Below are 24815 nucleotides of genomic sequence, written 5' to 3'. Positions count from 1 at the left end.
TCTGCCATTCCTCCTTGCAGATCCTCTCCAGTTCTGTCAGGTTGGATGGTAAACATTGGTGGACAGCCATTTTTAGGTCTCTCCAGAGATGCTCAATTGGGTTTAAGTCAGGGCTCTGGCTGGGCCATTCAAGAACAGTCACGGAGTTGTTGTGAAGCCACTCCTTCGTTATTTTAGCTGTGTGCTTAGGGTCATTGTCTTGTTGGAATGTAAACCTTCGGCCCAGTCTGAGGTCCAGAGCACTTTGGAAAAGGTTTTTGTCCAGGATATCCCTGTACTTGGCCGCATTCATCTTTCCCTCGATTGCAACCAGTCGTCCTGTCCCTGCAGCTGAAAAACACCCCCACAGCATGATGCTGCCACCACCATGCTTCACTGTTGGGACTGTATTGGACAGGTGATGAGCAGTGCCTGGTTTTCTCCACACATACCGCTTAGAATTAAGGCCAAAAAGTTCTATTTTGGTCTCATCAGACCAGAGAATCTTATTTCTCACCATCTTGGAGTACTTCAGGTGTTTTTTTAGGAAACTCCATGCGGGCTTTCATGTGTCTTACTCTGAGGAGAGGCTTCCGTCGGACCACTCTGCCATAAAGCCCCGACTGGTGGAGGGCTGCAGTGATGGTTGACTTTCTACAACTTTCTCCCATCTCCTGACTGCATCTCTGGAGCTCAGCCACAATGATCTTTTGGTTCTTCTTTACCTCTCTCACCAAGGCTCTTCTCCCCCGATAGCTCAGTTTGGCCAGACGGCCAGCTCTAGGAAGGGTTCTGGTCGTCCCAAACGTCTTCCATTTGAGGATTATGGAGGCCACTGTGCTCTTAGGAACCTTAAGTGCAGCAGAAATCTTTTTGTAACCTTGGCCAGATCTGTGCCTTGCCACAATTCTGTCTCTGAGCTCTTCAGGCAGTTCCTTTGACCTCATGATTCTCATTTGCTCTGACATGCATTGTGATCTGGAAGGTCTTATATAGACAGGTGTGTGGCTTTCCTAATCAAGTCCAATCAGTATAATCAAACACAGCTGGACTCAAATGAAGGTGTAGAACCATCTCAAGGATGATCAGAAGAAATCGAAAGCACCTGAGTTAAATATATGAGTGTCACAGCAAAGGGTCTGAATACTTAGGACCATGTGATATTTCAGTTTTTCTTTTTTAATAAATCTGCAACAATGTCAACAAATCTGTGTTTTTCTGTCAGTATGGGGTGCTATGTGTACATTCATGAGGAAGAAGAATGAACCTAAATGATTTTAGCAAATGGCTGCAATATAACAAAGAGTGAAAAATTTAAGGGGGTCTGAATACTTTTCGTACCCACTGTAAAAGAATGTGCTGAGCACTTTTTGAAGGTGAAAGAGCATCCCAGAACAATATTCCTCCTAACCTTATAGGGAGCACTATACACAATAATGCAAAATGTAAAAACTAACCGTGGAGCTTGTAGATGCAGGGAATGTGTAACTAAGGGCGATATAAGATGACCGAAAACATGGCAAAAGCAATAGGCAAGATTGCTGGAGGCAGGACATTCTCAATTATACTTTTGACATTGTGGAATGTTGAGCTTGTAAGCATTTCTCTTTATTTTTAGGTTGTTTAGTAGACATGACCCACAGGCAGAAGAGGCCTTGGCCAAAAGAAGGGGACGGAGCAGTCCTAATGGAAATCTTCTAAAAATGCTTGTGCTTTTCTTTCTTGAGAGTGAGGTAGGATATTGCTGTATTTCAGACTAAGTATGTGAAAGAGATTGTGTATAAATCTAACGTGGCTGTTAAAATGTTAACTCCTAACCATAACCATACAGTAAACATAGTAGTTCAAGATCAGTTAAGTATATTTTATATTATAAAAACAAAGTATATTTTATATTATAAAAACATTTAATTGAATTCTGCATTTTACCTTTTGCTCAGGATTGTGTATGTTTAATCCTATAGTTACATGAACATGCTGCATACCTTGTTGACAGTTTATGGGAAAGTTCCCAAGAGCTTCTGAAGGACTGGGAATGCATGGCAGAGCTGCTAGTTGAAGAGCCAGTACAAGGGGAGGAAGGTAGGTATTATAGACCTAATCTTTTTGTTATGTAAAATATATCAATAAAATTCAACATTCTAATTCAGCCCTTTTCAACCGGGATACCATGGCACCCTGGGATTCCTTCTGGGTTCTTCAGGGGGGACTTAGCAAAATGCCCAAACATTGCCAAAAATTATCAGCAAGCCAGCAAGTGGATCAAGCCTGCCTTTTTGTTACTCAAAGCCACAGGTCTTTATTATGCAGCATTGCAACCTTGGGCACCGTGCAGGCCACTAGAATATAACAACCAATGATTTAGTTGGTTGATAAGGAGGACATTGGGTGCCTGCACAGCATCCTTGTTTTGCACTCTTGTTTGCAGAGAGAGAGGAAAAAAACAGAGGGAGAAGAAAAATGCTAGAATACCAGTCGTTACCAGTTTGCAAAGTTGGAGGAATAAATCGCCTCTAATCGGTGTCCTAGGTGTGTGGATGTTGCTGCATTATATAAAACTTTTTTTTTTTTTACATTTTAGAATGGGGTGCATCGAGATTGTACGCAATTTTAAAGGGTGCATTGCTTAAAATAAGGATGAGAAATACTGTTCTAATTCATGGGGAGAAAAATAATGATCAAGCATATGTCACATTTAAGACAACTGTAAATGGAAGCCTAACTGGATGTTTAGAAAAAGGCATGCTATAGTTCCTTTAGCATATTGCATACAGTATCTCACAAAGTGCGTACACCCCTCATATTTTTTTTTAAATATTTTATTATCTTTTCATGTGACAACACTGAAGAAATTACACTTTGCTACAATGTAAAGTAGTGAGTGTACAGCTTGTATAACGGTGTAAATTTGCTGTCCCCTCAAAATAACATAAAGCCAATAATGTCTAAACCACTGGCGACTGAAGTGAGTACACCCCTAAGTGAAAACGTTCAAATTGGGCCAAATTAGCCATTTTCCCTCCCCAGTGTCATGTGACTGGTTAGTGTTACAAGGTCTCGGGTGTGAATGGGGAGCAGGTGTGGTAAATTTGGTGTATCGCTCTCACTCTCTCATACTGGTCACTGGAAGTTCAACATGGCACCTCATGGCAAAGAACTCAGAGGATCTGAAAAAAAGAAATTGTTGCTCTACATAAAGATGGCATAGGCTATAAGAAGATTGCCAAGACCCTGAAACTGAGCTGCAACATGGTGGCCAAGACCATACAGCAGTTTAACAGGACAGGTTCCACTCAGAACAGGCCTCGCCATGGTCGACCAAAGAAATTGAGTGCGCGTGCTCAGCGTCATAACCAGAGGTTGTCTTTGGGAAATAGACGTATGAGTGTTGCCAGCATTGCTGCAGAGGTTGAAGGGGTGGAGGGTCATCCTGTCAGTGCTCAGACTATACGCCACACACTGCATCAAATTGATCTGAATGACTCGTCCCAGAAGGAGGCCTCTTCTAAAGATGATGCACAAGAAAGTCTGCAAATAGTTTGCTGAAGACAAGCAGACTAAGGACATGGATTACTGGAACCATGTCCTGTGGTCTGATGAGACCAAGATAAACTTATTTGGTTCAGATAGTGTCAAGCGTGTGTGGCGGCAACCAGGTCAGGAATACATAGACAAATGTCTTGCCTACAGTCAAGCATGGTGGTGGGAGTGTCATGGTCTGGAGCTGCATGAATTCTGCCAACTCTGGGGAGCTACAGTTCATTGAGGGAATAATGAATGCCAACTTGTACTGTGACATACTGAAGCAGAACATGATGCCCTCCCTTCGGAGACTGTGCCGCAGGGCCGTATTCCAACATAATGACCCCAAACACACCTCCAAGACTACCACTCCCTTGCTAATAAAGCTTAGGGTAAAGGTGATGGACTGGCCAAGCATACCTCCAGACCTAAACCCTATTGAGCATCTGTGGGGCATCCTCAAATGGAAGGTGGAGGAGCGTAAGGTCTCAAACATTCACCAGCTTATGTGAGGTCATCATGTTGGAGTGGATGAGGACTCCAGTGGCAACTTGTAAAGCTCTGGTGAACTCCATGCCCAAGAGGGTTAAAGCAGTGCTGGTAAATGGTGGCCACACAAAATATTGACATTTTGGGTCCAATTTGGACATTTTCACTTGGGGGTTTACTCACTTTTGTTGTCTGCAGGTTAGACATTAATGGCTGTGTGTTGAATTATTTCGAGGGGACAGCAAATTTACACGGTTATACAAGCTGTACACTCACTACTTTACATTGTAGCAAAGTGTCATTTCTTCAGTGTTGCCACATGAAAAGATATAATCAAATATTTACAAAAATGTGAGGGGTATACTCACTTTTGTGAGATACTGTATGTGGTAAAATTCATTTTATGTTCAGTGTCTAACCTCTGTAATGATAGTCATCCAGTGTACAAATGCCTTGCAGTTATCAAACTGAAATATAGGAGGAGATAAACCCACCAGCTTACATTTTTAGTAAAAATTTGCATTTGATAAAATGATGGGTCCCACATTATCGACTTAAACCCCTGCTATTTCACATCACTCCTAATGCAATCAGCCAGTTTTTTTTTGCTGTTGAAGTCAGTCTGGTGGCAGCATTTTCTTTTGGACCTTTTTAAGAGCTTTTACTTCACAGAGGAAATTTAGGGGTTGCATATATACCTTACAAAGCATGTACACATTTCTCATGACTTTAGTGTCATGAGAAACCTTTGTAGACTGACATTACTGACCTGTCCTCCTGGATGCTTCTTTTGACATACTTACCTTGAACAAGTAGAGAGATTCGAAGTTGAATTTTTTTCTGATTTTGCATTTACAGCATGTTAAGGTGGTTTTAAACCCCAGACATGAAATATGAACAAAGCATATCCTTCTATAGCGTGTACTTGTCTTAATCCAGAGCACTAAGTGTCATTTCTGTATGCTGCTCCATTCCTCTGCTATAAACGGGAGTCACTTCTGACCAGTTTTCCTGACACCAAGAGAAAAATGGTGAACGGGGAGGGAGCTCCAGCTGATTGACAGTCTCAGCTCTGTTGCTGTGTGAAGAGGGGTGTTTCCCTTTCCTTCAATCAGCTCTCAGAGCTCTCCTCACTGATCTAAGTTCAGCTCTCCACCCCCTGCTTTTTAGAGAGTTCCTGTGTAAATTCTGCACCTTGAATGGTTGTAGGAGAAAGGTGGCTGTAAATAGGTACAACTTATGTGGGAGGATTGGTTTAATCTCTGTGCATCACTTTAAGGCCAGTCACTTCACTGGGTATATATGTTGGTTTACAAGCACTGTAAGGTGGGTTGTGAATTAATGAAGTAACAAAAACTATTAATTTCAAAAGGATGCTAGCCCATGTAGGCCCCATATTTCATGCATGACAGGTGTGTATACTAAGTGCTTCCAGAGGGTTGAATATAGCAGACGAAGCCCTAAAACATTTTTTGTTGTTCATCTCTACTGTTTTGTTTCACAGTGTGTTAATATATCACTAAATGACTATTATGGTATCTAAGCCCAAAAACAGAAATGTATTTTGCAGCTTACCAGTCCTTAGATGTGGTGGCTGCATTAATTTTGTTTTCTTCCAGAATTCATTACTTTTTCACATGTACGTAACACACTTCCTGTCTTAATATAACTTTGCTCACTCAATGCTCTCTCTCTGGAGGAGCAGCATTGTTACCCTACGCCACTCATTATCTGGCCTCCAAATGCCTCCCCTTTTTTAATCTCCATAACATAGGGAGAAGGTGTTCTGTAGTTCACAAATGAGACCTGAGCAGGGCTTTTAATATTGTTTGGGGTTTTAGGTCAGCGCACAAGCAGTTACAAGAACATTGGATTTCTGGCAGCATCAACAGGTATTTTCTGTACTTGCAGAAAATGAACTTAGCAGAACACCTTTAACAACATGTTGCATGTTATGCCTATATTTAGGGTGTAACGTGTTGCTAAACACAACCCCCTAACCACCCTCCCCCCCCCCCCCCGCCTGCTGCGCTGTCACTTTGCAGTTAAATAATAGACGTGGATTTTTGAACACTCACTGTAGGTAAAAGCTATGTATTTAGGATCAGACACTGACAAACAAAAAAACTTAAGAATATATTTTTATCATGACTACAAATATCCTAATGCTGAGCAATCTATTTTAAATCAAATATGGACTTTGCCTTGTTCACAACACCTTAAGGGTTATATGCAGAATACTACCTCCTTTTTGGTTGTGTTGCTCGAGTTCTTGTGCCTTGATCATTGAAAGCACTCTTTTTGTTCCTAGTGATGTCTGAGCGGCAGGAGAGTGCACTTATTGAACTGATGGTGTGTACTATTCGCCAGGCTGCAGAAGCACATCCCCCTGTGGGAAGAGGAACTGGCAAGAGGGTGAGTGTTAATACTAATAAATCACAATGCTTAAATACTAATGAACGCAGTGCTATGTGTGACTGTGTTCATATTTCCATTGTACCAAATTGATGCCTGGCAGTTAAGGAATAGCTAACAAGTTAGTAGTAGTAGTAGTGTCTTCTGTATTAATCTTTCTTTCTCTGTCGCTCATTGACAGACGCAGTCCTCTTGATTAATATCAAATTGGGTTATACTGCCCTCTACAGGAGTAGGACACTAGGCAGAAGGAAAACGTTCTGGCCACACCTTAGGGGCAGTCCCAGAGGGTATATCCTCTCTCTCCCTGCTACAGGTTGTCAGTTTTTTTTCTGTCTAGTTAGGACCTAAGTTCCTTGCTGGGATCTTAGGTCCTGGCAAGATTTTTTTAGAAAAATTTTTTTTAGGCAGCTTTTTTCTCCAGTTGTTCCTGTGAGATCTTCAAGCAAGTATGCCAAAACTGGGCGATGGGCTGGATGTTGAGATCCAGTGGTCACCCCAGTCAGCCTATGAGCGCGTGCAGGCCCTAGCTCCGCGCTGGGTCGGCCGCGACATAGTCCCACTGGACGGGGACTGCCTGTGCCTGGACTACCGCCATCCGCAGGCCGCCATCCTCCCGCAGGCCATCCTGGGGGCGGCCATTTTGGAGATGACCAGCTACCTCGAGGAGTAGCATGGGAGGCGCCGGAAGGTGTGTAAAGGAGCCGCCTCCTTTACCCGGGAAAACGATCCAAAAGACTTCCTGTCTGTAAGAGACAGCGCTGAGAGCAGGTTGATAGAAACTTCTGTGCATCAGGTGGTGAGCCTTGGGGTCTCTCTCTCTGTGGGGTCCAAAGCAGGTAACACTGAGGGGCGCTGTTGCGCTGGGGGATTACAAAAAAACAAAAAAGTTTTTTTCGTTGCAATTATTTTTTGTTTGCTGGCAAGTGTCTTGGATTAATCATGGACCCTGCCACACATGTATCTCCACCTGATCCCCTCGAGGTGGCCGCAGGACCCTCCAGTGCCCCACTTATGATTGATGCATTATCAGCAGTTTTGGAGTCTTTGGTATCCCGGGTGGAGGTGGCCTGTCAGGGACGGGGGTCAAGAAAGCGACCCCTATTTCATCTGACACTTGAGATACGGATTCTGAGCTTGTCACTGCAGCTGCAGGTCCCTCTTCTGGGGCTGCTGTCTCGGGTACGGTCTCCTCAGACAGTGAGGACGTTTCTGCCTCCGCCATAGCGCAAGAAGAAGCGTTGGTGGACACACTAGTCATGTCTGTCCGGGAAACCTTAAGTCTTGAGGTTACACCGGCAGAGGTAGCTGACACTGAAATTCCCTTTGGTACCAGCAAGCCTACCAAAATGGCAAAGGTTTTTCCCTTGCCCAAGTGTTTTGGTAATCTAATTAAAGAAGAATGGGATCGTCCGAAACGAGCCCCTGCTATTTCCAAACGCATTGCTAGGCGCTATCCGTTTGACGAATCCCTCCTTAAAAAATGGACGGTACCACCAGTGGTGGACTCACCGATTTCCAGACTAAATAAAGCCACTGTTATCCCGTTGGAGGATGCTCCGTCCTTTAGGGATCCGGTGGATCGAAAAGTGGAAGCAGAATCCCGCTCCATTTTTTCCCTGATAGGGTCAACATTTAGGCCAGTGGTTGCCATTGGTTTAGTTTCACAAACATTGACAGAATGGACCAAATTGTTACGCCGTGACATAAAGGGGAGAAGTATCCCCCCGGCAGTATCAGATTTGCTGGAGCAGATTATACAAGGGCTATAGTTCATCTGTGACGCCGCCCTGGACGCCACTCCCTTGCTAGGGCGTGCATCTGTTTCAGCAGTGGTCCTCAGACGCGTGTTGTGGTTAAAGTGCTGGTCGGCGGATCAAGGTTCCAAAAAAGCTTTGGCTAATCTTCCTTTTCAAGGGGATCGCCTGTTTGGGGCCACCTTGGATGAGATTATAAAGGATCTCACTGGGGGCAAGAGCACTTTTTTGCCACAGACTGCTAAGGGTAAAGGACCTTGTAACAGGCGAGGACCTTCCTTTTCCGCTCATAAAAAGTTTGTTTGTTCCGCTGGGGCGGGCGATAAGGCAAAGCCCTCCAAAGCCCCTTCAGGGGGTTTCAAAGAGCGCTGGTCGGGTAAACAAAAGTCTGGCTCAGCCAAAACTGAAGATAAGACCAATACAGCCTGAAGGTGCGCCCCCACCCATCTCTGGGGTGGGGGGACGTCTTCACCGGTTTCCGGATCCATGGCTTTCCAGAATCCCGGACAAAGGGGTTCGCGAGGTCATACGGTCAGGATACAAGATCGAGTTTCGATCACTTCTACCGGTGCGATTCTTCCCTTCCAACATTCGACTATCCCCGGATCGCTTAAGAGTTTTGCGGGGGGCAGTAATGGACTTGATGCAACAGGGAGCTGTAGTTCCCGTTCCTTGAGCAGAAGGTTTTCAGGGTTTCTATTCGATCCTATTCACAATACCCAGAGAGGAGGGCAAGGTGCGTCCAATTCTGGACTTAAGAGCACTCAATCATTTTGTCCGGGTACAAGAATTCAAGATGGAGTCCATCTGAACAGATCTGGGCCTAACTTTGGAGACATCCTTGGCAAGGGTGTGTCTCCTTACGGAGAAGCTCCGGAAGATTCAGTGAACGATTCGGATGTTACTGTCCGTCAACTGGCCTTCCCTTCGGATAAGGATCCTGGGACTGATGGTGGCCTTCTTAGAGGCAGTACTGTATGCCCAGTCTCATACCCGAATTCTCCAAAAGGAGATTCCCTTCAAATGGAATCGGAATCCCGATTCTCTGGACAATCGGATCTGGTTGAGCGAGCGGACCAGGGAGTCTCTGGTCTGGTGGCTTCGGTCTCCGATGCTCAGCCAGGGGAAGTCATGTCTTCCGATAGAATCCAGGTTGCCGATAAATGTATTGGAACTGAGAGCGATCAGACTTTCTGATTTACTGGATCGAGCAGCTTCAGGGCAGCCCGATTTGGATCCAGTCGGACAAGGCTACGGCTGTGGCTTATGTCAATCACCAAGGGGGCACCAAGAGTGCCCTGGCGGCCATAAAAGTGGCCAGCATTCTTCATTGGGCGGAACGGGTTGTTCCGGCTCTCTCCGCGGTATTCACTCCGGGGGTGGAAAATCGGCAGGCAGATTATCTCAGCCGTCAGATTCTGGATCAAGGGGTATGGCCTCTTCATCCAGAGGTATTTCACCAGCTGTGCCTTCATTGGGGCACCCCGGAGGTGGATCTGTTGGCAGCTCGGCTCAACAGGAAGGTGCGGAGGTTTGTAGCCCGCTCCCGAGAGGGGACAGTATCAGCTACTGTATGTCTTCCCTCCTCTCAAGTTGCTGCCGAAACTTCTTCGCAGGATAGAGGTGGAGGGAATTCCAGTTATCCTGGTAGCTCCGGACTGGCCTCGTCGACCCGGGTACGCCGACTTGGTCAGGCTGGTCGCGGACGCTCCTTGGAGACTTCCTCTCAGGGAGGATCTGCGGTCTCAAGGACCGATCTTCCATCCTGCTTTACAATCGCTGGCTTTACTTCACTGCCTGGCTATTGAGACTCAGGTGCTGAAGGACAAGGGATTGTCAACGTCAGTTATTCCTACTTTAATTAAAGCAAGGAAAGCGACTTCCAGAAAAGTCTATCATCGCACATGGAGGTCTTATATTGCATGGTGTGAATCCTTTGGATTTCCTCCACGTGCCTATTCGGTGACCCGAATCTTGGCTTTTCTGCAACAGGGGGTTGAGCAGAAGCTGGCCTTGAGTACTGTCAAGGGGTCAGGTTTCAGCGTTAGCAATTTTCTTTCAGAAACCTTTGGCTACCCATTCCTTGGTGCGGAATTTCATCCAGGGGGTGCGGCACTTGGCTCCGCCAGTGCGCGCGCCCTTACCGCCCTGGGATCTTAATTTGGTGTTGTCGGTTCTTCAGAAACCTCCCTTTGAAAATATCAGGGAGATTCCCTTGCTTACGTTATCCCAGAAGGTGGCCTTCTTGGTGGCCATTACTTCTGCACGCAGGGTGTCAGAACTGGCCGCATTATCTTGTCGTTCCCCATATCTGGTGGTTCATAGAGATAAGGTGGTTCTTCGTCCGAATCCATCCTTCCTTCCTAAAGTGGTTTCAGAGTTTCATCTGAATGAGGACATTGTATTGCCTTCCCTGTGTCCTAAGCCCAGTCATCCTCGGGAGTTTGCGTTACATTCCTTGGATGTGGTTCGGGCAATCAGGGTATACTTGAAAACTACGGACTCGTTTTCGTAAGACGGATTCATTTTTTGTGATCACGGATGGCCCCAAAAAGGGGTTGCCTGCATCTGCCGCAACTATCTCCAGATGGATCAGACAGACGGTGGTACAGGCTTATTCTATTAAGGGTCGGAATCCTCCGTTTCCTGTTAAGGCGCACTCCACTCGGGCGCTTAGTGCTTCCTGGGCCTTCCGCCATCAGGCGTCAGTGGTCCAGGTTTGCAAGGCGGCTACCTGGTCGTCGGTTCACACCTTTACCAAATTTTATAAAGTTGATGTGATGGCATCGTCTGATGCCTCTTTTGGCCGCAAGGTTCTGCAGGCCGCAATTTGAGGAGACCGTTGGTCTACCTCGAGGGTTTTTTTCTGTTGGGTTTTCAGTTGAGTCTCATCCTTTTGTCTGATGAGCCTTTAAAACTTCTAGTTGGCACCGGTTGGGCCTTCTAGATTGGATTTTGATTTCTGTTATCCCACCCCTCATTTGTGGCACTGCTTTGGGATGTCCCAATTTGATATTAATCAAGAGGACTGCGTCTGTCAATGAGCGACAGAGAAAAATGGATTTTTGTAAAATCTTACCGTAAAATCTTTTTCTCTTAAGCTCATTGACAGACGCAGTACCCGCCCCTCTACTTTTGAGTTGGGTTGGGTTAAATTCTCTGACACTGCTTTGTGACATAACTGACATCCTGTAGCAGGGAGAGAGAGGATATACCCTCTGGGACTGCCCCTAAGGTGTGGCCAGAACGTTTTCCTTCTGCCTAGTGTCCTACTCCTGTAGAGGGCAGTATAACCCAATTTTATATTAATCAAGAGGACTGCGTCTGTCAATGAGCTTAAGAGAAAAGGATTTTACGGTAAGATTTTACAAAAATCCATTTTTTCTCTATTGTTCATTTACGGATGCAGTCTTCTGATCTTCATATCAGTAGAGTTATGCTGCCCCCTACAGGAGTAGCACACTAGGCAGAAAAAAGTTCTGGCTACGCCTATGGGCAGTCCCAGGGGTATACCCTCTTTCCCTGTTATAGGATGTCGGTTTTAATCTGCCTAGTTATTTGCTGTGATCTCTGGCCCTGGCAAAGTTTTTTTTCTAGATATTTTCTGCTAGTTAGCTTTTTCTCCATATTTTCTTCCTGTGAGATCTACAAGCAACTATGCTGGATCTGGGCGATGGACTGGATATATAGATCCAGTGGTCACCCCAGCGGGCCAATGAAGGGAGCGCAGACCTTAGCTCCATGCTGGGTCGGCCGCGACATACAGTGGGTACGGAAAGTATTCAGACCCCCTTAAATTTTTCACTCTTTGTTATATTTCAGCCATTTGCTAAAATCATTTAAGTTCATTCTTCTTCCTCATGAATGTACACATAGCACCCCATACTGACAGAAAAACACAGAATTGTTGACATTGTTGCAGATTTATTAAAAAAGAAAAACTGAAATATCACATGGTCCTAAGTATTCAGACCCTTTGCTCAGTATTTAGTAGAAGCCCCCTTTTGATCTAATACAGCCAGGAGTCTCTTTGGGAAAGATGCAACAAGTCTTTCACACCTGGATTTGGGGATCCTCTGCCATTCCTCCTTGCAGATCCTCTCCAGTTCTGTCAGGTTGGATGGTAAACGTTGGTGGACAGCCATTTTTACATATCAGAATATAATACTCCCATAAAAGTGTTACTAAACCCACAATAGTAAAATCAGTCTGTATATGCAGTAAAGCATACTCCATGTGGAACCTAAGGGGTTAATCTAATATAGCGGAAGAGAGTAAAAAGAACCCCAAGAAATTCTTTAAGTATATAAACAGTAAGAAAGCGAGGCCAGAACACATTGGCCCCATAAAAGACGACAAAGGAAATCTGGCCACAGAGGACAGAGAGAAGGCGAAAGTGTTAAATAATTTCTTCTCTTCAGTCTTCACAAAAGAATTGGGGGGCTACACTAACCCAGCTTGTAATGCTAAACTAAATAATACACCTCAGGAAGTACCGCCATGGCTAACAGAAGATAGACTTGGAACTAAACTAGAGAAACTTAACATAAATCACCGGGACCAGATGGCTTGCACCCAAGGGTTCTTAAAGAGCTCAGCCAGGTGATTGCCAGACCATTATTCTTGATCTTTAAGGATAGTCTACAGACGGGTATGGTGCCAGCTGATTGGAAAAAAGACAATGTGGTACAAATATTTAAAAAAGAGCCAAGATATATCCCGGGTAACTATAGGCTGGTCAGCCTAACATCCGTAGTCTGCAAGATTTTGGAGGGGATGTTAAGGGACCACATACAAGACTTTAGTAATGAAAACGGTATTATTAATAGTAATCAGCATGGATTCCTGAAAAGTCGTTTTTGTCAAACCAATCTATTAACCTTCTACGATGAAGTGAGCTACCACCTAGATAAAGGAAAGCCTGTGGATGTGGTGTAGCTGGACTTTGCAAAGGCCTTTGACACCGTTCCCCCACAAACGCTTACTGTACAAACTAAGGTACGTAGGTATGGACCATCGGGTGAGTACCTGGATAGAAAACTGGCTCCAGGGGAGACTCCAGAGGGTGGTGATTAATGGGAAGTACTCGGATTGGGTGGGTGTGAAAAGTGGGGTCCCCCAAGGTTCTGTCTTGGGACCAATCCTGTTTAACCGCTTGCCGACCACCGCACGACTATTTACTGCAGCGGTCAGCCCCTCACAGGCAAAGCGACGTAGGTCTACGTCACTAGCCTGTGAGGCTCTAGGGAGCAAGCAAGCGCCGCCGGAGGCGCGCTCCCGGGCCCCCCGCGCGTGTGCCCGCGGACCCGATCGTCCGCCCGATCGTAATCAGCATGGATTCCTGAAAAGTCGTTTTTGTCAAACCAATCTATTAACCTTCTACGATGAAGTGAGCTACCACCTAGATAAAGGTAAGCCTGTGGATGTGGTGTAGCTGGACTTTGCAAAGGCCTTTGACACCGTTCCCCCACAAACGCTTACTGTACAAACTAAGGTACGTAGGTATGGACCATCGGGTGAGTACCTGGATAGAAAACTGGCTCCAGGGGAGACTCCAGAGGGTGGTGATTAATGGGGAGTACTCGGATTGGGTGGGTGTGAAAAGTGGGGTCCCCCAAGGTTCTGTCTTGGGACCAATCCTGTTTAACCGCTTGCCGACCACCGCACGACTATTTACTGCAGCGGTCAGCCCCTCACAGGCAAAGCGACGTAGGTCTACGTCACTAGCCTGTGAGGCTCTAGGGAGCAAGCAAGCGCCGCCGGAGGCGCGCTCCCGGGCCCCCCGCGCGTGTGCCCGCGGACCCGATCGTCCGTTACACCGGAAGAAAGGCAGGCGGCTAATGTAAACAAAGCCGTCTGTCATTCTTCCCTGTGTAAGAATGAAGATCACATGGTTCTACTATGTAGGACCGTTGATCTCTGTTCTTAGACTAGTAGCCACAGCCAATCACAGTTAGAAACACGCCCCTAGGGACACACTTAACCCCGTCCCTCTCCAATAGAGTTAACTCCCTCACTGCCAGTGTCATTTTTGCAGTAACAGTGCATATGTATAGCACTGATTACTGCAGTAATGTCACTAGTAACCCCAAAAATGTCAGTCAAGGGTCCGATATGTCCACCGCAATGTCGCAGTCCCGCAAAAAAAAAAATCGCAGATCGCCACCATTACTCGTTAAAACAAAAATGAAAAAAATCTTTCCCTTAGTGAACGCAATAACTTTTGCGCAAACCAATCAAAATACACTTTTTGCGATTTGTTTTTTTTTTTCTACCAAACATAGGTAGCATAAAACAAATTGGCCTAAAATGTTAAAAAAATTTGATTGATTTGATTTTTTGGGGGGAATTTCATCTAAAAAAATTTGAAAAATATTATTTTTGCAAAATTGACGCTCTTTTTTGTTTATAGCGCATGATCAAAAAATCGCACAGGTGATCAAATACCACCAAAAGAAAGCTCTGTTTGTGGGAAAAAAAGGATGTCAAATTCGTTTAGGTACAGCGTCGCACAACCGCGCAATTGTCCGTTAAAATCACGCAGTGCCGAATCGCAAAATAGGCCCTGGTCAGGAGGGGGGTAAAATCTTCCGGGCCTTAAGTGGTTAATTTATTCATAAATGATCTAGAGGATGGGATGTCTAGCACAATCTCAGTATTTGCGGATGATACTAAACTAAGCATGCCAATATCTACTATGCAGGATGTGGAAACCTTACAAGCGGACCTAAACAAAATAATGGGGTGGGCAACTACATGGCAGATGAGGTTTAATGTTGAAAAATGTAAAGTAATGCACTTGGGTGTCAGAAACACGGAAGCAAGCTACTTACTAGGGGGGGAAACCTCTCGGTGAATCTAAGATCGAAAAGGACCTGGGGGTACAAGTGGACAACAGGCTTGGCAGTGGCATGCAATGCCAAGCCGCTGCAAGCAAAGCCAATAGAATACTGGCATGTATAAAAAAGGAGGGGATTCACTCCAGAAATAAGGAGATTTTTCTCTCACCCTACAAGACTGGTCGGGCCACATCTGGAGTATGCTGTCCAGTTCTGGGCATCGGTCCTCAGGAAGGATGTGCTGGAACTGGAGAGAGTCCAAAGAAGGGCAACAAAAATAATTAGGGGAATGGAGGACATCAGCTATGAGGAAAGACTACAAGCACTGAACCTATTCTCTCTGGAGAAGAGACGCTTGAGGGGGGATATGATATCAATGTACAAATACTGTACTGGTGAGGACCCTAGCATAAGGAATAAACTTTTCAGAGAAAGGGAATACAATAAGACACGTGGCCACTTACTAAAACTAGAGGAAAAAGGTTTAACCTTAAAATACATAAGGGGTTCTTCACTGTAAGAGCAGTAAGGATGTGGAATTCTCTTCCACAAGCAGTCTTATCAGCAGGGAGCATCGATAGTTTAAATAAACTATTAGATGGGCACCTTAAAGACCACAACTTACAGGGGTATACAATGTACGGTTAACAGTAAACACACACATCATAGATTGAACTGGATCGACTGGTGTCTTTTTTCAACCTCCCAATCTATGTAACTATGTAATCTTCTGAATTACGTAAAAAGGCTGTTTGATCCTGTATGCACAGATCCTCCTCTTCTTCCACTGACTCCAGAGCGTGTCAGGATAAGACAGAGCCTTTGGAGTCAGGCTGCACATATGCTCAGTATGGTGTGTATTGCTAGAGTTTTTTTTCTTTTTTTTTTTTTCTTGGGAGAGTGCATGTGATCAGCACAGGGCCAATCCGCACTGTCCACATAGAGTCAGGAGTCCTGAATCCTGATATGACAGCTCAGTGCAGTATGAATATTAACCAGGAACTGATCCAAGTCACAAGACTGCTATATACTGCTGATGAGAAAAGGTATTCGGCAGTTTATATTTACTAAAATGATTACATTTCCATGTACTGTGGGAAACCAGATAAAATGAATGCAGGCTCCTGGATTTAGTAACACTTTAAGCCTCGTACACATGATGAAAATATCGGACAAATGATCATCCGTTTTTGTTTGTTTTTTTTGCATGTTAGTCTTATATTGAAAATGAATAGGTTATTAACCACTTCCTTACCGCTGGACTATCTGAATGAAGATATTCTGGGATATCTGAATGATGGGTGCAGCTGCAGGCATCACTCAGATATCATTTTTTGCAGCCGGTGGCTCCCTTCACCATAAGAACAATCATAGCGGCTGTTCAGCCACTTGATCCTTCTTACAGGAGTTGGAAGGGACATCCCTCTCCCTCCGCTCTCCGGTGCGATCAGGGAGCCGGAGAAGGAATCGGCCACCAGCGGAAGTGTCACTATAGAGGCTGGGAGGACCAGATGGTCCCCGCAAGTCTTTGACTCTTGGACGCCTGGGCACGACGTCACCCCCTGAATGGCAGTTTTCAATACTGCACTGATCTCGAGTGAATAGCTGAGAACCTAGAATTCCACCTGTCAGCTGGAAATTAAAACAAATGTTATTGTATTCATATGCAATATTTCCTGTGTTTCTGAATACCTTATATGTAGCGCTACCCCTGCAGAAGCTGCTTGAATAATTGTGCCCGGGTCTCTCACTGATTAATCCACAGCCAGTTACAGAGTATTTCCTCACACTAAGGGGCGCACACACTTCCGCACGTCTCCAATAACCAGTTTAGGGGATGTGTTTTTGTATTTTATTTTGAAACTTGGCTAGGAGAAGGGATTTGGTACCATACACCAAATTAACTATTTACAAGCGAGGACAACTTCTTAGTAGGACTGTGTAGCAGACTTTCAGTAGCACTATGCAGCAGGCTGTACAAAACAAAGCAAGTCCCTTTGTAGCAGAAGGAATTTAGTTGACCTTGCTTCAAGACACTAGCCGGTGTCCCCTTTAGCTTACACTCAGTGTGCTGACTCCTAGCCCCAAGAGGGGGCTTTTAGCAACCACAGTCTCTAGGATTCCTTTAAGGAGTCTGTACTCATGAGGCCCTGGCAGACAGGATCTGTGGACATCCTCCCTCAGCTAGCAAGAGAACCATGGGTTTTAGCTTTAGTGTTTTAGGCCCTCAGGACGCCCACCTGAAGCCGCATGGCAGACTGTGCCCAAGAAGAGGCCGCAAACCCCTCCCCTCCTGGACCTCTCTAAATCTGAAGAGCACATGGGCTCCTCTACAGAAAGTCACCCAGCATGCTTAGGGGCATATCCCCTTCTAATTGGCTAGGGCTGTATAGAGTTTCATGTTCTTATCTCCATGGTTTCCACCCACTGTCCAGTACCTTCCAAACTACTAGATCAGTGTGAAACCTCAAGACAACATAAGCAGCACCAGAGCACACTAAGCAGCCTCTGCTAAAACAAATCACAGCTTCTGTTAAGCAGACAGGAATTATTATTATTATACAGGATTTATATAGCGACTACAGTTTGCGCAGCGCTTAACAAAATGAAGGCAGACATTACAGTTGCAATACAATTTGGAACAAAAGGAATCGGAGGGCCCTGCTCGTCGGAGGAATATAAATTTTTCTAGCTGTCTCCCTGTTAGGCAGAGAAACCAAAAACTATATACACACTCTAGCACCTACCTAGAAGGGTTCTACATCTATATTTAGTTTAATTGCTTCTCTTCCAGCCTATTCTAAAATGACGGCCGAGCGGGAGCCCTGTTATTCTGGGAGGATGTCATAGGACATCCTCCCAGGATTGTGAGCCACGTTCCCGACACAATCTGTTACTCGCTGTGTGACACGTCCAATGACCGATCATGGTACCGGCCTGCTGCCGGTACAATTTGATCGCTGTGACCAATCACAGCAGATCACATGACCACTGTACACAATGAATGGCTTTGGTTCATGCCTTTTAGTGTGTTCTATTGTGATGAGCTCTTTGGTTAAAGTAATAACTTGGTACAGACAGGGCTAATCATAGCCCATCTTTACCATGTGACTAGCTGTGGCCAATCGTGGCTAATCGCAATAGTAAACACTGGTTTTCATTCAGAAAAAATGGTTGCTTATAACTGTAAAATTTAGTTATAAGCAGTCATGGTGTTAAAAAAAAAAATCCTGATCACCTCCCCATAGAAGTAGTACAGTGTTTGTATGGTAACACTGTATTGCTCTGGTCACTGTTTTAAAAAAAAAAAAATGTAAAAAAAAAAGTTTAGGATGTATTTTATTTTTTTTTGTAATATTTTTACATGCTGTCACCAGTCAATGTCCCAATCACGCTGTGCTACACTGGTGACAGTACATATTTCTTCTTCTACATCTTCCAAAAAATTACAACTTCAAAAAGCTCTGGTGAAGAAAAACATTTTTTATTTAAGGCAGTTTCACAAATAGCTGTTCTCTTAATTTTCATATTTGCATGCATTTTCTTGAACTACACTAATTATCTTTTCTTTGAAACCAAATTTCTTTTTCAGGTTTTAACTGCCAAGGAACGTAAAACCCAAATAGATGACAAAAACAAGTTAACTGAACATTTCATTGTTGCACTTCCAATGCTGCTATCGAAGGTACAAATAAAACTTGGGTCTGTAATAATGTGATGTTGGTTAATGAGGGATGCAAAAAAAAAAAAAATAAGAGCAATGTCAGTAGGGGAATTAGCCAGCAGCATTTGTTGATGCCACAGGCAGCCACTTTACACAGACGTGATAGATTTCGGGAGATGATACCAGTTCCAGTATGCAGTCTATTAACAGAACTGAATTGAGAAGTATTTGTTGTGACTTTCTAAATGGTGCTTTCCTATGTATGGTATATTTATCACATTTTGCAGATGAGTACCTTGTCTGTTTGTTTACTAATTCTATCTACAGAGAGTACAGAATGCAGCATTTGTCCAACTTGGTTAGTTGAGACATGGAAATACAAATGGTGGGGACAGGCTGAAGTGCCAGAAAGTCAGGCATTGAGAATAAAAAGTAAAAACACACAAGAAAATCCTGGCGCTGAAAACTGGATGATCAGCCCAAAAACCTGTGGTGTCAAGCTGTAATGGGATGGACGGCCATGTGTAAGGTGCCAGTTGGTCCATGTCAGGGGTGCAGCTGTCCCATGCTCAGATCCAGCTGAGAAAGGTACAGAAACACAACAAATGGATGGGAATATAAGCGCTCCCCAAAACAAATACAAATGGAGTCACTTATGGAATGTCACAATGATGAATGGTCACAATGATGAAATGATAAAATGTCTAGTTTAATAAAATATAAAACTGGCATGGATGCTGGTAAGCAGGATATGTCCAAAGGTTAGGCAGTACCTGTGGTGGAAGTCAGGAAGGCAGATGGAAACAACTCTCAACTTTCACAGATGGTGGAAAAGCCCAGGGAGCGACCTTACATGGGGAGTGGAGGAGAGGGAGATCGGTGACATGAGGATGGCGTGGAGAAGCGTATCTCCTTGTGGAGCGAGCCGACTGCAGAACCGCAACAACCCGGCGTCTCCTAGCCTCCGCTGTCTCGAGCGGCGCCGGCAGATGACGTCATCGACAGGTGACCGTCAACTCACGGGAATCCATTCCAGGCTGCAAGATAGATAGTAGAGGCAGCCCCATAGTACTAGATGTGTCCCGCACTGACATCGGACGTATCCAGAAAGTAAGGGGATGATGGTGGGATGAAGATTAAAAGCCACAGATTACATGTTTCGGGACAAGCCCTTCGTCAGATCTCTCCCCCCCCCCCCCCCAAATGTACAACAAATATACATAAATGCATAAATGCATGGTGAACAATGAATATGTATGTATATATATATATATATATATATATATATATATATATATATATATGTATATAATATAAAATGTGCATATATAAAACAAACAAATGCAATAAAAATGATAATAATAAGGAACAATGAGCAAATGGAATGATGTTAGAACTATATGAAAGTGGAGAAAAAAAAGAAAAAAGGGGGACATTATAAAAGGGAAGGGGACAATGGCGCCTTTATATCAAAGAATATATATCCAATTCCTCATTCAACCCATGGGGAGAAAGTTTATTGAGTTTATACATCCAGAATGTTTCTCTCTTGCAAAGCAAGGAGAAATGCTTGTTGTTGGTTAGGGTGCCTTTGGGAATAAATTCAATAGCCCAAACCTTTAAATCTCGCACATTCCCATTATGATGGGTGGCGAAATGGCGGGGAAGACTGTGGGGAACCTTTCCATTTTTGGTGACCAACCCTTGAATGATGGCCCTGCGATGTTCACCTACCCGCGTGCCTAGGTGGCGGATGGTGCGGCCCACATAGAGTAGGTTGCAAGGGCAGTGCAGCACATACACCACAAACTGTGTGGAACATGTGATGAACTGTCTGATGGAAAAACAATTGCCTAGTGTGTCACAAAAAGAACTGCTGCCATGGATAATGAACTGGCAAGTTAGACAGCTCCTCTTCTTGCATTGAAATATGCCTACTCTATTGTTGAAATAAGACCTGATGTCCATGGTTCTCTCACCTGTGGGTCTGTTTAGTTTACTGGGAGCAATGTTGTTCTTGGGGGTGCGAGCGCTCCTGTACACAACCTGAGGGACTTTGGGGAGGTGGGGACCCAGTCTGGGATCAGACCATAAGATCGACCAATGTTTGATGATATGGGTAATGTTTAAAATTGTTGTTGAAACCAGTGATGAATCTGGCTTGATGGATAACCAAATCCCTTGGAGAGCTAGCCTCTGAGCCACTGGTGGTAGGTAAGTCCATACAGGAAAGAAAAGCTAAATGCACAAGATCCTCAGGATAGCCTTTTTCCAAGAACTTGGCCCTCATGAGTTGGCCTTGGGCAACATAATCTTCCTTCCGGGTACAGTTCCTGCGGAGACTCAGGAACTGGCCCTTAGGGATGTTCTTTTTCCAAGAAGGATGGTGGCAACTCCCAAAATGTAAATAGGAGTTGCCAGCCACCGGCTTGGATTGATTTAAAGTCACAATGGCGCCATCAACATGAGTGAGCTCTAAATCCAAAAAAAAAAAAACAAACGTACAGGGTCAATGACGTGTGAAGGTCAAGCCCAAAACATTGGTATTGCAATGGTCAACAAAGGCCTGAAAAGTGTCTGTCGCTATCCCAAATAACAAGAATATCATCTATATATCTCCCGTAATAGACTATAGACTATGTGCTTGGAAAAGGGGTTGTTGTGCCAGATGTTGAATTCCTCCCAAAAACCCATGGCGAGGTTGGCATAGCAAGGTGCGAAACTTGCTCCCATAGCAGTACCTCTGATTTGTAGATAGAACTTGTCGAGGAACGAAAAATAATTATGTTCTAGGCAGAATTTCGTACCTTCCGCCAGGAAGGATGCCTGGCGAGAGTTAAATTGTCCATCCTTGGTGAGAAAATGATGGAGAGCTCTGTTACGGATCTTAGATAACCCCGGTTGGCACATCCGCCAGACCTGTGTCTCCTGTCCTCCAAACGCACCCACAGCCTGCCGATTAGCCATACCCAGCCCGTAACCCCTCAATCACAAGACAATCCACACGTGTTGAGGGTTAAACATGCAGAGCTTAAACTGTTTATTAAATTCCAAGACATACAGTTTTACACACAATTAGGGACACTCCCCTTAGCCTTGCCAAAGGGGGGAAGGGGACAAGGAACAACCAATGGGAACTGAACATTTGTACATTGAAACAGGCTACAGATAACCTAATGAGATTATGGTAAACAGGCAGTCTCTCAATACACATCCCCTGCGGAGAGATGTCTCCAGTCCAGACCATCGTCTGTGTCATGACTCAACACAATTAGACACAGCAAAAAGAGGGGGGGGATGGGGGAAGAAGGGCTGTAGCATTACATTACATTAACTCAATGCCAGCATGTCCCCAGGTCTCCAGTCTCTTCTGGCCCATAGTCTGTCGGTAGGAGGCACGCGCACAGTCCCTTCCAAATCACACAGTGACAGTGGGTTCTGTCACATTTCTCCCCTTTTAAAAACAGACTAACCAGGTTCCTGACCCTCAACTGGTCTGGACCTGCGTAAGGCACAAACTTCCACCCCAGGAAACCAGGAAAAGTAAAAGTACGACTCAGCCGCTGCAGGGTGGGAACAGCTGTCTGCACTCCTATGATCTGGGGCTGGGTTGCAGATTTTGGGGGGTGCTGAATAATCCTATGCCCTGATGCCAGCGCTTCAGCTGGTAGGGAATGTAGGCTGGTAGGGCTATGCATTTGGGGAGAAAAAGGTACTTGCTTTTCTCCTGGTGTAATTACCAGCCGCTGAGAAGGTATCTTGCAGGGACTGTCTCCCGGATTCTTCATCTATTCTGATGCTGGGCAGAGACCATCAGCGCTCTGTCCTGTAGCCAGCGCTTCTGCCGGGAGGGAAATATGCAAAAGTTGGGTACAACTGCTGGAGAGGGGGAAGGGTTTTCTCCCCTGCCGGTTCTGTGACCAGCCACTGGGGTGACTTCTGAAAGGAGCTGTCTCCAAAACCCTCCAAAAACATACTGAGGACTGGGCAGGGGCCAGCGGAACTCTGCCCCGTAGCCAACACTTCTGTTGGGGGGATAAACACTGGGGTAGTGTCCAAGTGCTGGGGAAACGGCTCACGATGGTCATCCCTCGGACTTCCTGGATCTAGCTCTGAGAGTGGGCAGAGGCCAGCGGCACTCTGCCCCGTAGCCAGCGCTTCTGCTGGGGGGATAAACATTGGGGTAGTGTCCAATAGCTGTGGAGGGAGAATTGCTTCCTCTACTCCTGGTGGGGATATCTGCTGTTGGGGCAACAGCTCACGCGGATCCTCTCTGACTCTCCGGATCCCACTCTTCTTCTGATGCTAGGCAGATGCCAGGGGCACTCTGCCCTGTAGCCAGCACTTCTCCTGGGGCACCAGATGAGATACTCTGGACTTGCTTATGATCACCATTTCCCAGCCTTCCAGCGCCTGTCTCAACTCCCCTTTCTGAGACCTTCATGCTATTAGCTTGTCTCGCTGCCTGGGGGACCTCCGGTGCGTTCCGGCATTCTAGCGCTCGCAGTGCCCTCTGTATCATCGCTGCTTCTTCCATTGCGGTTAGGACGGGAAAACGCAGGGGCACCCCTGGCCCCATTTGCTTCTCATTTTTGTGACTTTCTGCTATTTCTCCCGGACAGTCCCAGGCAACGGGAGCCATGCCAGGCTTCTGATCACCGTCAAACAGCCGCTTGTAGGCAATCTCGAGCTCCCATTCCTGCTCAACCAGGAACTCCAATTCCTCCAGGTCACACGCCTCTTCAGGGAGGTCCAGCACCTCATCTCGGAAGTCCAGGAGGTTTTCCAGCCACCACTCCTCATCTCTCCCAAAGTCCGGGTCTGCGTACATTTTTTTTTTTTCAATTTAGAATTTTTCTCCGTACATTTTTTGATGTAGCAGCCCCACGCCGCCATAGCCAACGCCTTCTGTCGGGCTGCCATCTGCTGTACCTGGCCACAGTTGAGCCGCGGACCACCGGAGGGCCCTGTAGCTGGCGTCCAGTCTCATTTCCTCCTGGACCAATCTTCCGAGCTCCGTCTTCCATTTATCTCGCGGTCGTTCCCTCAGGAACACCTCTCGTGCACAAGAGCTTCTTTGGAGTGTAATGCGTCCCGCGATTTTTTTTTTTGCGCGATGTAACCGCGATTCGGCAGGCGGAAATCGCGGCAACATCGCACAGCGTTTGGGGTGCTATTGAAAATCACGGGCAACGCAACAGGTCTTTATCACAGAAAGTTTCTGCACATAGGAAAAGTTTCATGATGAATTACTGCACAAATATGTAAGGAATGCACAGAGCACACAAAGGTTCATGCAAGAATACACATATCTCTTGCACTTAAAGGATATGTCTAGGCAAAACACTTAACGCTAAACCTGCTCTGTGCCACATTCTGACTCTAATCTATATAACCCTGTAAGCAAAAATCAATGTACTCTATTTTCTGGCGTATAAGACTACTTTTGAACCTCAAAAAAATCCCCCAAAAATGGGGGGTTGTCTTATACGCCGAGTATAATATCTCCAAGGTAACCGAAGTATAAGTATTACCGGTAGATCTCTCAAGACGCTGGCTGTGTGGGAATACTGTACCAGTATACCGTATGTACCGTAGCTTTGGCCACATACAGTGTACCGTGCTGAGCCAATCAGGGAGAGCAATATATTCTATTATTGAATGCAAAGCCAGCTCGGATTGGGCGAGTAACATCAGCCCGCTTCTCTGACTCTGCCAATCCGAGCAGGCTTTGCATTCAATAATAGAATACATCGCTCTCCCTGATTGGCTCAGCGCGGTATACTGTATGTAGCCGAAGCTACGGTACATACGGGTTACCTTGGAGATATGAGAGATTACATGTATTACAGTACTTGGGGTACCTTGGAGATCTATGAGAAATCTGATGTTTTTCAATGGTGTTGCCTTGCTTCGTATGGGGGGGGGGTAATCTTATACGGCGAGTATAGCCAAAACCTATGTTTTAACTTGAAAATTAGGGGGGTCGTCTTATATGCCCAGTCGTCTTATACGCTGGAAAATACGGGACTTCCCTTTTTTGCACCTGATTGCCATCTGGTCCCCAGCGGCGGATGCTGTGTGCAGGAGAGAACCGACAACGGCTGTGAAATGAATGGCAAGTGACATCACTCATAGACTTACTATGGT

General features: G+C 45.4%; 1 protein-coding gene across 1 annotated transcript in view; it reads left to right on the top strand.

The window, feature by feature from the left end:
• Positions 1-24815, top strand: part of STAG1 (STAG1 cohesin complex component) — a 223978-nt gene that overhangs the window by 99302 nt on the left and 99861 nt on the right. Inside the window, exons 13-16 of the mRNA XM_082249885.1 lie at positions 1598-1712; positions 1944-2061; positions 6302-6405; positions 18594-18686. Of these exons, the coding sequence (XP_082106011.1) occupies positions 1598-1712; positions 1944-2061; positions 6302-6405; positions 18594-18686 (430 nt within the window). The remainder of the gene's footprint in view (positions 1-1597; positions 1713-1943; positions 2062-6301; positions 6406-18593; positions 18687-24815) is intronic.

Source organism: Pelophylax lessonae (genome assembly GCF_965119305.1).
Source record: "Pelophylax lessonae genome assembly, chromosome: 3".
In the NCBI taxonomy this organism is placed as follows: Eukaryota; Metazoa; Chordata; class Amphibia; order Anura; family Ranidae; genus Pelophylax; species Pelophylax lessonae.
This window is presented reverse-complemented; position numbering and strand designations above follow the sequence as displayed.